The 13,873-nt window shown below is 43.2% G+C and overlaps 1 protein-coding gene across 1 annotated transcript in view; it reads left to right on the top strand.

Annotated features, from left to right (window-relative positions):
• Nlrc4 (NLR family CARD domain containing 4) overlaps positions 1–13,873 on the top strand; it is a 30,006-nt gene that overhangs the window by 1,784 nt on the left and 14,349 nt on the right. Inside the window, exons 3-5 of the mRNA XM_057784830.1 lie at positions 981–2,975; positions 3,961–4,053; positions 13,632–13,802. Of these exons, the coding sequence (XP_057640813.1) occupies positions 981–2,975; positions 3,961–4,053; positions 13,632–13,802 (2,259 nt within the window). The remainder of the gene's footprint in view (positions 1–980; positions 2,976–3,960; positions 4,054–13,631; positions 13,803–13,873) is intronic.

Raw genomic sequence — 13,873 nt, forward strand, 5'->3', positions numbered from 1 at the left:
GTAAGATGTGATGGCAAGAAAGGGGAAAAGGAAGGTAGAGAAGAAGGGATGAGGGGAAGAGGGCCCAGGGAAACTGATGGGTGTTTGGAGCCTGTCGTGGTATCTTAGAACCAGGAGAGAAAGTCAAAGTCATCCCCTGCTGATTCTCGGCACCTTTGCCATTCATCCCCGAGTGCTGGGCTTTGAGGATGTCTTGATCAGAGCTTCTGTTGCTGCAATGAAACACCATGACTAAAAAGCAAGTTGGGAAGGACAGGGTTTATTTAACTTACACTTCAGCATTGCTGTTCATCACTGAAGGAAGTCAGGATAGGAACTCAAGCAAGGCAGGATCCTAGAGGCAGGAGCTGATGCAGAGGCTATGGAGGGGTGCTACTTACCGGCTTGGTCCTCATGGCTTACTCAGCCTGCTTTCTTTTTTTTCTTTTTTTTTTTTTTTTTTTTTTTTTTTTGGTTTTTCGAGACAGGGTTTCTCTGTGGCTTTGGAGCCTGTCCTGGAACTGAACTAGCTCTGTAGACCAGGCTGGTCTCGAACTCACAGAGATTCGCCTGCCTCTGCCTCCCGAGTGCTGGGATTAAAGGCGTGCGCCACCATCGCCCGGCTTCTCTGTGGTTTTGGAGCCCGTCCTGGAACTAGCTCTTGTACACCAGGCTGGTCTCGAACTCACAGAGATCCGCCTGCCTCTGCCTCCCAAGTGCTGGGATTAAAGGCGTGCGCCACCACCGCCCGGCCTCAGCCTGCTTTCTTATAGAACTCAGGACCACCGGCACAGGCATGACACCACCCACCATGGCCTGAGCCCTCCCACATTGATCACTAGTTGAGAAAAAGCCCTACAGCTGGATTTCAGGGAGGCATTTCCTCAGCTGAGGCTCCTTCCTCTCTGATGACTCTAGCTTGTGTCAAGTTGACACAAAGCCAGTCAGTTCAGAGGCGATGCAGAATCTACTATTCCATAACATCATCTCTTCTCTAACAGGTATTTTTCATCAGAACACAGATGAAGACTTGGATGTCCTGGCTCAGAATTTAAAATACTTATATGACAGCCCCGCCTTTCTGAACTTCTACCCCCTGGGTCAAGATATTGACATCATTTTTAATCTGAAGCGCACCTTCACGGAACCTGTCCTGTGGAGGAAGGACCATCGTCATCACCGTGTGGAGCAGCTAACCCTGGGCAGTCTTTTGGAGGCTCTCCAGAGCCCCTGCCTCATTGAAGGGGAGTCTGGCAAGGGGAAGTCCACACTGCTACAGAGAATTGCCATGCTCTGGGCCTCTGGGGAGTGCAAAGCTCTGAACAGGTTCAAACTGGTCTTCTTTGTCCGCCTGAGCAGCGCTGGCCGCGGACTGTTTGAAACAGTGTGTGACCAGCTCCTGACTGTACCCGACTCCATTAGCAAGTCAGGGTTCATGGCTATGCTGGTGAAGCTGCAGCAGGAAGTCCTCTTTCTCCTCGATGGTTACAACGAATTTCAGTCCCAGAACTGCCAGGAAATCGAAGACCTGATAAAGCAAAACCATCGTTTCAAGAACATGGTCATTGTCACTACCACCACCGAGTGCCTGAGACATATCAGACATGTTGGCGCCTTGACTGCCGAGGTTGGGGATATGACAGAAGACAGTGCCCAGGTTCTCATCCAAGAAGTATTGATGAAGGAGCTGGCTGACGGTCTGTTATCCCAGATCCAGGTGTCCAAGTACTTGAGAAATCTGATGAAGACCCCTCTCTTTGTGGTGATCACCTGTGCAATCCAGATGGGCAGGAAGGAATTCAAAGATCACACACAAACCACACTGTTCCAAACCTTCTACGACCTGCTGATAAAGAAAAACAAGCACAGGCACAGAGGTGGGGCTGAGAGTGATTTTGTCAGGAGCCTAGACTGCTGTGGAGACCTGGCCCTGGAGGGCGTGTTCTCCCACAGGTTTGCCTTTGAGCCTGAGGATCTGTCCAGCATGAACGAAGACGTCCTGGTGGCCACTGGGCTGCTCTGTAAGTACACAGCTCAGAGGCTGACAGCCAAGTATAAATTCTTTCATAAATCATTCCAAGAGTACACAGCAGGACGCAGACTTAGCCGCTTGTTGATTTCCAGAGAACCAGCGGAGGTGAGCAAGGGGAATGAGTATTTGCAGAGAATGGTTTCCATCTCTGACATCACATCCCTGTACAGCAATCTACTCCTCTACACATGTGGGTCGTCCACAGAAGCCACCAGGGCTGTCTTGAGGCACCTTGCACTGGTGACTGAGCATGGCAGCTTACAAGGGCTTTCTGTCACCAGGAGGCCTCTCTGGAGGCAGGAATCTCTACAGAGCATGAGAGACACCACTGAGCAAGATCATCTGAAAGCCAAGAATGTAAATTCTTTTGTGGAGTGTGGCATCAATTTATTCTCTGAGAGCATATCTAAATCAGTGCTGAGCCAAGAATTTGAAGCTTTCTTTACTGGTAAAAGTTTATTCATCGACTCAGAGAACATTCCTGATTATTTATTTGACTTCTTTGAACAATTACCTAATTGTGTAAGCGCACTGGACTTCGTGAAGCTGGACTTTTATGGAAGAGCTACCGCTTCCCAGGACAAAGCTGTCGAGAACAACCCTGGAGTGCACATGGAAGGCCCCTCAGAAACCTACATCCCCAGCAGGGCTGTGTCTTTGTTCTTCAACTGGAAGCAGGAATTCAAGACTCTAGAGGTCACTCTCCGGGATATCAGCAAGTTGGATAAACAAGACATCAAACATCTGGGGAAGATATTCAGCTCCGCCACCAACCTTCGGTTGTACATCAAGAGATGTGCAGCTGTGACTGGGAGTCTCAGTTCAGTCCTCCGGACTTGTAAGAACATCTATTCCCTCGCTGTGGAAGCCAGTCCCCTGACCATAGACGATGAGCAGCACATCACGTCTGTGACAAACCTCCAGAACCTGAGCATTCACAGCTTGCAGACTCAGGGGCTGCCAGGTATGGGCACATCCGAAGGATGTAATGGCTGGTCCTGTGCTAGTGCTGAATGCTGAAACTTCTGGTAACAGCTCTAATGCTTTCTTATCTTCTCGGCACATCCCTGGGCCTGACTTACCCTCTCTGTATTTCCTCTGTCCTTCATTTCAGCTGCCTTGAGGCTTTCTGTAGCTCCTGCCTCCAACTGCAATCTGGAAGTTTTCAGCTGCCAAAGATTTACGGGTTTTATGTTTCTCTCTCCTCTCCTCTCCTCTCCTCTCCTCTCCTCTCCTCTCCTCTCTTCCCTTCCTCTGTCCTCCCCTCCCCTCTCCTCTTCTGTCCTCTCCATTCCTCTCTTCCCTCCTCTCCCTTCCTTTTCCGTCCCCTCCTCTCCCTTCCCCTCCCCCTCCTCTCCTTTCCTCTTCTGTCTTCTCCATTCCTCTCTTCTCTCCTCCCCCTCCCTCCTCTCCCTTCCCCTTCCTTCCTCTCCTCTCCTCTCTTCTGTCCTCTCCACTCCTCTCTTCTCGCCTCCCCCTCCTTTCTCTCCTCTCCCTTCCCTCCTTTCCTCTCCTCTCTTCTCCTCCTGTTCTTTCTTCTTCTCTCCTTTCTTACCTTCTCTCGTTTCCTCCTCACCCAAGTTCCATCCACTTCTTTCCCCTTTCCTTTTTCAGTCCCTTTTTTAATACAGGGTCTCATGTAGCCCAGGCTTGCCTCACACCCACTGCAGTCCTCTTGCTTCAGCCCCCCAAGTGCTGGGATTATAGACATGATCACCATATCTGGCTATCTTTTGTCTTTCTGTTCAATTCCATTATATTTGAACAGCATGCTTCCGGCTGAGTACACCACCCATTTCTGACAAAATAACCGTGTTTATGTGACTATCGTGAGCACTAGCTGCCTTTTGTGATAACTAAAATCTTCTGATTGGTAATAGGAATGACAGTGGTGGTAAACAAGGACAGCACCGGGGAGGGACACATGCCGATCTGTTTTCCTTTGGCAGGTGGTCTGACTGACAGCTTGGGTAATCTGAAGAACCTTGTGAAGCTCGTCCTGGACAACATTGGGATGAAGGAGGAAGATGCTAAAAACCTAGGTCAGATATTTGTTTATTTAATATTTTGTTTGTTTATTTAATTGTTTATCTTTTTATTTTATATGCATTGGTGTCTTGCCTACATGTATGTCTGTGTGAGGGTGTCAGATCTTAGAGTTACAGACAGTTGTGAGCTGTCATGTGGGTGCTGGGAATTGAACCTGGGTCCTCTGGAAGAGCTGTCAGTGCTCTTAACTGCTGAGTCATCTTTCCAGCCCCTCTTTAGTATTGTTATTCCTGTAGGTATGATGGTAAGAATGGTTAGTTTGAGATTGTTTGGCACAAATTGCATCTATAAAAGGCAAGATCCTTATGTGTGGGGGGCATGTGCATGTCAAGGTTCATGTGTGGAGGTGTGGTGGTTTGAATAGGAACAGCCCCCAGCCAGGCACTGGTGGTGGCACATCACACACCTTTAATCCTAACACTTGGGAGGCAGAAGTGGGTGAATCTCTGTGAGTTCAAGGCCAGCCTGGTCTACAGAGCGAGTGCCAGGACAAGCACCAAAGCCACACAGAGAAACCCTGTCTCAGAAAAAAAAAGACAAGAACATCTCCCATAGGCTTATATATTTCAATGCTTAGTAACCATAGAGTAGAACTCTTTGAGAGGATAAGAAGGATCAAGAAGTACGCCTTTGTTGGAGGAGGTGTGTCACTGGGGGTGGGCTTTGAGGTTTCAAAAGCCCATGGCAGACCCAGTCTCTCCCTGCTTCCTGTGAATCAGAATGCAGAACTCTCAGCTACTTCTCCAGCACCATGTCTGCCTCTGTGCTGCCTATCATAATGACAATGGACTACTGGAAGTCTCTGAAACAGTAAGCCAGCCCCAATTAAATGCTTTCCTTTCTGAGAGTTGACATGGTCGCTTGGCAGTGGTGGCACACGCTTTTAATCCCAGCACTTGGGAGACAGGCAGGCGGATCTCTGTGAGTTCGAGGCCAGCCTGGTCTACAAAGATAGTTCCAAGACAGGCTCCAGAGCTACATAGAGAAACCCTGTCTCATAGTGTCTCTTCACAGTAATAGCACAGTGACTAAGGAGCTCAGAGGATGACTGTGGAGTCTGTCCTCACCTTGCACCTCATTTGAGACAGGGTCTTTTTGTTGACTGTTGCTGTATTCTGTATATGTGGCTTGATGACCCAGTAGCTCCTGGAGAATCCCTTGTCTCCGCCTGCCAATCAGTGTAGGAGCACAGGGAATAAAGACACATGCTATATGCTTAGCTTTGAGTTCTGAGGATTTGAACTTAGGTCATTGTGCATGTGCTGTGTGTACTCACTGAAACATCTTCCTGGCTCCAGTAATCTGTTTTATGAACTCATGACCACCTTGCTCTCTTGGGTCATGCTCCATCTCCCAGGAATCCTTCAGCAGGATTCCATTCATACTGTACCCCATTTATGTGTGACCTTTTTTTTTTTGGAGAGAAAAATCATCAAGTGTTTAATTCCCCTTGGTGATGTAAGAATTTGGAGTTGTTTCATTAGCAAAGCTTTAAAAGAGAAATGAGATGCAGGAAAGAAGGAACCCAGGAACAAAAGTGGAACTCATAACTTGCCACAGAGCCCAGGACCTCGAGAATGGGAGGGCTGAGTAAAAGTCACTTTTCTTCAATGTCCCTGCACTCCTTTCTCTTTCTTCATATTTTCTCACCTTCTCTCTTTTGTTCTCTCTCTTCCCTCCTGGGCCCTGCATAAAATGTTTCTGTCTTTGTTCAGCCTTGTCCTTCATTTCACTTCGTGCCCAAATATAACTCTGTACAATAACTAAAATGTGGATGACCTCTTTTTCCTTATATAATAATCCAATTGATTTAGAATTCAGCAAACACACATTGCATACCCATGAGCTCCACAGACTATCAAAGGACCGTAGCACATCTGCTTCAGTACATCCACTTCACAGAAAGTCACCTGTTCCTGCTTCCTGATTCGCCCAGGGTCTCTGGAGTGCTCCCCAGGACACTGTGCTTGCATTATTAAAGAATCCAATGCAAAGCCAGGCAGTGGTGGCACACACCTTTAGTCCTAGCACTTGGAAGGCAGAAGCAAGTGGATCTCTGTGAGTTCGAGGCCACTCTGGCCTACAGAGTGAGTTTCAGGACAGGCTCCAAAGTCACAGAGAAACCCTGCTGTACAAGACTGCTTGTTTGTTCCCAGATGCTCAGCCCCAAAATAACCACACAAAAACTGTATTAATTAAATAATCACTGCTTGGCCTATTTGCTCTAACTTCTTATTGGCTAGCTTTTATATCTTTCCTTAACCCATTTTTATTATTTTATATTTACCATGAGGTTTGTGGTCTACTGGCAAAGTTTCAGTGTGTCTGTCTCTGGCAGTGGCTACATGTTGTCTCCAAACTCTGTCTCTCTTCTCTCAGCATTCAGTTTAGTTTTCCCAACCTAGCTCTATTCTTTTGCCCTATCACAGGCCAAGACAGTTTCTTTACTAACCAATGATATTCACAGCATACAGAGGGGAATCCCACATCACCTTTCTTTTTCTGTTTAAATAAAAAGGAAGATTTTAACTTTAATACAGAAAAATTACATATAACAAAACAGGTATCTAACAAGAATTACAGTTACAAAATTTATAATTAATTTATTTTTATCATACTTAAGGAAAACTATAATTATGACTATCTAATATTCAACTCCTTCAAATACTCCATAAGGATATAATATTACCTAAGTAAACGCGAAGTGCATTGTAAGCAACTTATAAAACTCTAGAAATGACAGAGACATCTCACTGGACAGTCACCCAAAGTTCTTCTGTAACATTGGGGCATCTAATCTTCAGCCCACTGGCCCATAATATCCAGCAGACTTTTCCATGAAGCAGGAAATTTGAAGATGTGTTCTGCTTTGTAATGGCAAAGTCCATCAGCTTTCTTCTGTGTTCTGCAGAATGTCTTACAGATTCTTTCATGAGTCAGGAACCCCAAAAGACCATCTCATCTTTAAGCAAGTTCAGCAGTCCTTTCTCTGCGGGTTCTTTGTGTCCAGTTTATGCAACAGTCCAGGCAAGAGCAGTTTCTTGCCCAAATGGCTAACAAACTCCATGAGAAGTCTCTTCAATGCCCATCTTCCTCTTGAAGTAATTGGTGCTGTCAGGAGAAGATGTGTCTCATTGTCTTGAAAAGTCCTAAGTTTTTAAACATTTTAAATGCCATATTATGTAGGTCTCTGAAAGATTTGAAGAATACCTATCTAGCTGAAATATATCCCTATATATCTATATCTATATCGATATATCTATATATATCTATCATGACTACAAACTTGACTATTATAGATGACTATTGACTTATATTTCTTAATTATACATTACTTTTTTTTTTTTTTTTTTTGGTTTTTCGAGACAGGGTTTCTCTGTGGTTTTGGAGCCTGTCCTGGAACTAGCTCTTGTAGACCAGGCTGGTCTCGAACTCACAGAAATCCGCCTGCCTCTGCCTCCCGAGTGCTGGGATTAAAGACGTGCACCACCACTGCCTGACTATACATTACATTTTTAAATTAGCTGCACAAACACAATACCTTAATCAATATATATATATATATATATATATATATATATATATATATATATAACAAAATTGATCTTAAATTTGTATCAACAAACCAAGAACCATACCAATGCAAATCTCTATATCATATCCCCCTTTAAATGTAAACAAATGTTTATAAACAATCATTTAGAGAATTTAGGCATAATTCTTTCCAAACTGCTTCATACATTTTGTCGGGCAAAGTAATTTTTGGGGGTGTTTACAGTGAACTTTCGAGGGGTCTTGGTCCATCAAACCATATTAATCTGGAAGGATTCCACAGTTTTTCATCCTCTGTGGAAAGAAAAGAAGAACCTCTTTTCCAAAGCGACATATCCTTTCTAATTTTTTTTTTTTTTTGCTTTTTTTTCAAGACAGGGTTTCATTGTAGTTTTAGAGCCTGCCCTGGAACTAGCTCTTGAAGACAAGGCTGGCCTTGAACTCATGGAGAACTGCCTGCCTCTGCCTCCCAAGTGCTGGGATTAAAGCTGTGTGTCACCACTGTCTGGCTTAAAGCAACATATCCTTAAACCCAAATTTTGGAATCAAGATACCTTCAAAACATATAGGTTGGTTTAGCTTAGCAGCCCATACAATGAAATGCCTCTCTGTACTTAGCTCCTTCATAGTCAAAAAATTCATAGAAAACACAATAATATACATAATCCAGGCTCTCTCTGTATATTCCATCTTTACGTGGCTTATTTTTTTTATTCCTTTTCATCTATGACTGTCTGTATTGTGTCTCTTTAAAGACTTTACCTTTTTTTAAAAAAAACATTTACTTCTTTTGATATCTGTCTATGTTCTTTTTCTTCTCTCTCCCAAGCCTATGTACATTTATCCAAACTGTGACCCATTTAGAGGCTTTTTCCATCTGAATTTGTATTTATTGTGTATCTGTAATCCTTTTCTGACCCTTTCCCAACCCTAAGTTTGGGGAAATTCTCTATTGGCAAGATATATCTGATAAAATAAAAAACATTTGTTAGTTTTACAGGTTACTTCAGATTAAAAGGCCATGATGCTTAATGAACTATCATCTCTTCTAATTAGGAGGTGTCTCTTGTTCAAATTGAATCTTTGTCAGTTTTGATGGTATCCATACCTTTTCTTCTGTGGAAACAAAAGCAAAACCTCTTCCTAAATGTAACATATGTCCTGGTTTCCATTCTGAGGTCAGTACATTTTTAATGTATATTGGCTGATTTAATTCTATAGTTTTTTCTATTATCCACTGTCTCTCCACAGCTGTTGTTCCTTTCTCATTAGCATTTAGAAAATTCAAAGTTAGTAAAGCATTATGCAATCTATTTCTGGGGGTATTTTTTTTTGGGGGGGGTTTTTTTCGAGACAAGGGTTTCTCTGTAGCTTTGGTGCCTGTCCCAGAACTAGCTCTTGTAGACCAGGCTGGCCTCGAACTCCCAGAGATCTGCCTGCCTCTGCCTCCCGAGTGCTGCGATTAAAGGCGTGTGCCACCACCGCCCGGCTTTTTCTGGGGGTATTTATCATCTCTTCCTGTTTAATTAATATATCCTTTAGAGTTTGATTTGATCTTTCTATAACTGCCTGCCCTCTAAGATTTTGTGGTATACCTGAAATATGCCTTATATTATAATAAGTAAAAAGCTTTTTTATTTTCTTAGAGACATGCTGGAGCATTGTCTGTCTTTATTTGTACAGGTATAACCATAGTGGTTATAACTTCTAGCAAATGTGTGATTCACCAGTCAACCTTTTCCAAATTCAAAGCAGTTTCTTATTACATCTGAATAGGTATCAATGATGTTATTTACATATTTCAGTTTTCCAAATTCTACAAAATAGAACACATCCATCTGTCATATTTCATTCCTTTGAGTACCCTTTGGGTACTTCTTGCAGATTGTAGTGCTTAGTTGTAGAAAGAACAAGTAGGACATTTTTTCATAATTTCCTCGGTTTGTTACCACAGGATGAAAAGTCTTTTTAAATCTTTGCTATTGACATGATATTTTTTTGAAATTCTGAGGCCTCCAGCACATTTCCAATCAATAATTGATTGATTTCTGCATTACCTTGTGCTAGAAAACCTGGCAGACCCGTGTGGAATCGGATGTGTGTTATGAATATAGATTAATGCCTATTCCTGATTATATCTTATATCTGAATAAATAATGTAAATTCTGTATCATCTGATATAAACCCAGCAGTTTCAATATGCAAAACAACTCTTTCTGCATATTTCAAATTGGTAACTGTGGAGAGGTTCTTTAAAATCCCTTAGAACCATGAAAATAGCATAATCCAGAAGGGAGGGACATTCTGGACAAATTATTCTTAGAAAAAAACATTGTTTCTAGGAAAGCCCTGTCTACAGTCCCTTTTAAGTTGACATTGCTTGCCAGAATTATAACATTTGATATTTCAATTTTTCTTCAAACCTCTGGAAATCACCTCTCCTATCCATGCATCACCATGGTATGAGATTCAACATTAATTGTATCTCAATCCATTCCTCCTAAAGTGCTGACCTTGCCTTTAATGACCTAATTATCCATTTGAATAGAGAATTCACCCTTTCAAAAGCCAGAGATTTAATTATTATTTTCTGACTTCTGAATTTGGTGTTATTCTTTTTACTGCTGATGTCAATCTTTGTAAGAAATCAGTGAAGGTTTCTTTTGGGCCCTGTATGACTTCAGTAAATGATTCAGTCTTCTTCCCTACTTCTTCAATTCTGTCCCAAGCATTCAAAGCTGCTGCATGACATAAAGCCAGGATGTGACCATCATATACAGATTTCCTTTCTATCATAGCATAATTTCCTTTTCTAAGAATATGATTGGGAGATTTCCCTACCTCTAGTTGTTCAATAACATTAGCCTCTTCTCTGAACTCCATTGTAATTGTGGACCAGGCTCTAAAACACCTTTAACCAATTCTATCCAGTTTCTAGGGATAATTCTTATTACAAACTGACCATGAGTTTAACATTTGCCTCACAAAAGGTGAATGCATGCCATATGAGATTATTGCTTCTTTGAATCTCCTTAAATCTAATATTGACACAGGAGTCCATTCAGCTCTTACTCAATCAATTGGCAATTCCTGTATGATTACTGCATATATTAAGACTGGTTGTTTGAAAACCTTTGGCTATGGGGCTGGAGAGATGGCTCAGTGGTTAAGAGCACTGACTGCTCTTCCAGAGGACCGGGATTCAATTCCCAGCACCAACATGGCAGCTCACAACTATCTAAAGATCCAGTTGCAGGGGATCTGACACCTTCACATCAATGTACATAAAATAAAAAGATAAATAAACCTTAAAAAAAACAATTAGAATTTGAGCTACAACCTTAAAAAAAAAAAAAGAAAACCTTAGGCTGTTCCCCTATAGATACTATAAGAATAGTCTTATAAAGCAGTGCTGAAATTGGTTCTCCATTAAATTCCTCCATTAAATTTGAATATCTCTGTGATCTATTTTATTAAGTTTTTCTAAGCCCCTGTATCTTAGCATTCAGATTAACCAACATTTTTAGTGATAAGACAGAAGTGATAAAGCTGATGTTTACAATTAACATTACATAAATTCCATCTAAATTAGATATTGTCCTATTAAATTGTCCCATTTTCAAACTGTCTAGCATATTATCATTCAGGGAACCGAATCCCTCTATTGTAATAGTTTTTTTTCTCATTTTTAATGTGGGAAAAAACTCTCTTTTAACTAATTCTTCTAAGAATTCCCAATTGTCTTACCAAATCTACTGATGATGTTGATGAAGATGTGGGGCTGATTGCTGCTGTGTAGAACAGTGACAGCCCAACTGGATTTCAAGGCAGCTGCCTAGTTTGGCAGCAGCCCAAGAAGGGGCTTCAGGAAGAGCCTGAGACCTACGGTGGAGAGAGAGAGAGAGAGAGAGAGAGAGACAGAGAGACAGAGAGACAGAGAGACAGAGAGATTGGTGGTGACGGGGTGGGGAGGTGGAGGGGTAGGGAGGCTGCAGAGGTTCCTGAAGGCAGAACCAGTCATGGAGGGAGGTGAGTGCTGTGGCTTTTGGAACCCAGGTGCTTCTGCAGTTTGGGTGGCAGCTGGAGACTTTCAGAGAGGCTACAACAGGAAAATCCCAAACTTACTCACAGACTTGAGGAGAAAAAGAAAAAAAAAACCTAGCCGGGTAGGACTGGAACCCCATGTGGAGCTCTGGCCTGTGCACGTGGCTAGAAAGTCACAGGCAAACAGCTTTTTCATGAATTTGTATCCCAAACGTTGGGTACCGGCTATAGCTGAAATAATAAAAGTCCAGAGATAGATATTGGGGTTCAACCTGAATATCAGAAAAGCAAAGTAGTCAAGTCACTAGAGAGCTCATACCTCAGTGAAATCTTCAGACTGAAAGAGAATGAGTTCCTGTCTCATTCTACCTTATATTTCTCCCTAGTGCTGGAATTAAAAGCATGCACCAGCACCATCTGGCCTCTATGACTAACTAGTGTGGCTGCTGCTATTACAGGTGTGTTCCACCACTGCCTGGCCTGTATGGCTGACAAGTGTGGCTGCTTTGTACTGATCTTCAGGCAAGCTTTATTTATTAAAACACAAATAATATGCCACTATACTACTGATTGAATCACATACATTGTAGTGATATTTTGTTTATGTTCTTACAAATAAAGCTTGCCCAAAGGTCAAAGTACAGAGCTTAGCCACTAGCGGCCAGGGAGAGCTGACACACACCTTTAATTCCAGAACTAAGGAGACAGAGGCAGACTGATCTCTGTTCAAGGCTAACATGGGCTATGCAAGATTGGATCTCTGAAAGAGAAACAGAGCTCACACAGAGGTTATCCTTGCACTTGGGATCCCATGCCTTTAATCCCAGCACTAGGAAGTGGAGACAGGAGTGATAGGGTGGAGAAAGGACTGTTAGACAGGAGACAGGAACATAGGGTAGTCTGAGGTTTGGTGTGGACAGCTGCAGCTGAAGGTTTGGAGGAGACAGATACAGTCTGGAGATGCAGTCTGAGGACACGATCGCCGCTTCAGTCTGAGCACTGGTAGAGGTAAAAGATCTCTCTAGTGCCTGGTGCTCTGCTTCTCTGATCTTCAGCATTAACCCCTATATCTGACTCTGGGTTTTTAGTATTAAGACCAACTAGAATTCGTGCTTCGATACATTAGCTGCTGTTTCCCCTAAGCTCCTAACCATGGGGATTGAGAAAACCTTGGTCTGAGGGATGCACCTCAATGGTAGAGTACTTGCCTGGCATGCACAGGGCCTTGGTAAAAACTCCAATACCAAAAAAGAAGTGGAGGGGGAGACAGCTAGGATCCAAAAGTCACCGTGTATTTCTTTCATGTGTACCATTGACTTAGGATATATATTGATGATTTAAGTTCCATCTAATCAATCCTGAATGCCACATCAATGCCAGACCTAAGAATGAGGGGTACTCTAGACCGCTTTCAACTGAACTGTGGGTAGAAGTGTCCACTGACCCTGGCTGAGCATACTGCTCCGGGTGTAGTGTTCACTGAAGGGAGTCAGTCTGTTCTGTGTCACAGTCCAGGGCCGGGCAGTCGCATTAGCCCTCCACATGGCTGTAGCACCCGCTGCCCCTCTGAACTCAGCCTCTTGAGGGAAGTAAAGACCAGGAAGAAAGAGCATGTCTGGAATCTGGCAGTGGGGCAGCCTCGGCAGGAAGCTCCTGAGCCAGCCGGGCTAAATAGCAAGACTCTCCCTATGTAGAAAACAAAGAAATGCGTAAATATTTTTTAAAAGAACATAGAACTGAGGGCCCGAGAGCTGGCTCAGAGGTTAAGATCACGGCTGCTCTTCCAGAGGCCCTGAGTTTAGTTCCCAGCACCCAGGCAGAACACTGGACACATAGTAAATAAAAAAAAAAATCTTTAAGAAAGAAAAAGAAGACGAAACTGTTTCTTCCTAGTTGTCATTCTTCCGGTCCGCGAATCTGGGTTTAACCAGATAAACATGGTCTGCTCATATACTCCTTTCCCCTTTTCTCGTAGCCAAAGGCCTGGGAAACCTGAAGAAGATGAGCTTATTTCATCTGACCCATTTGTCTGATATCGGGGAGGGGATGGATTCCATAATTGAGTCTCTGTCGGGAGAACCCTGTGACCTGCAAGAGATGAAGTTGGTGGCCTGCTGTCTGACGGCGAATTCTGTGAAAACCCTAGGTAATCAGGGGAACCCTTGCGCCCCTCATTGGACACAGAGCAGAACACTGGACGCTTTGTCCAACTCAGAA

Source organism: Chionomys nivalis, chromosome 1 (assembly GCF_950005125.1).
Source record: "Chionomys nivalis chromosome 1, mChiNiv1.1, whole genome shotgun sequence".
In the NCBI taxonomy this organism is placed as follows: Eukaryota; Metazoa; Chordata; class Mammalia; order Rodentia; family Cricetidae; genus Chionomys; species Chionomys nivalis.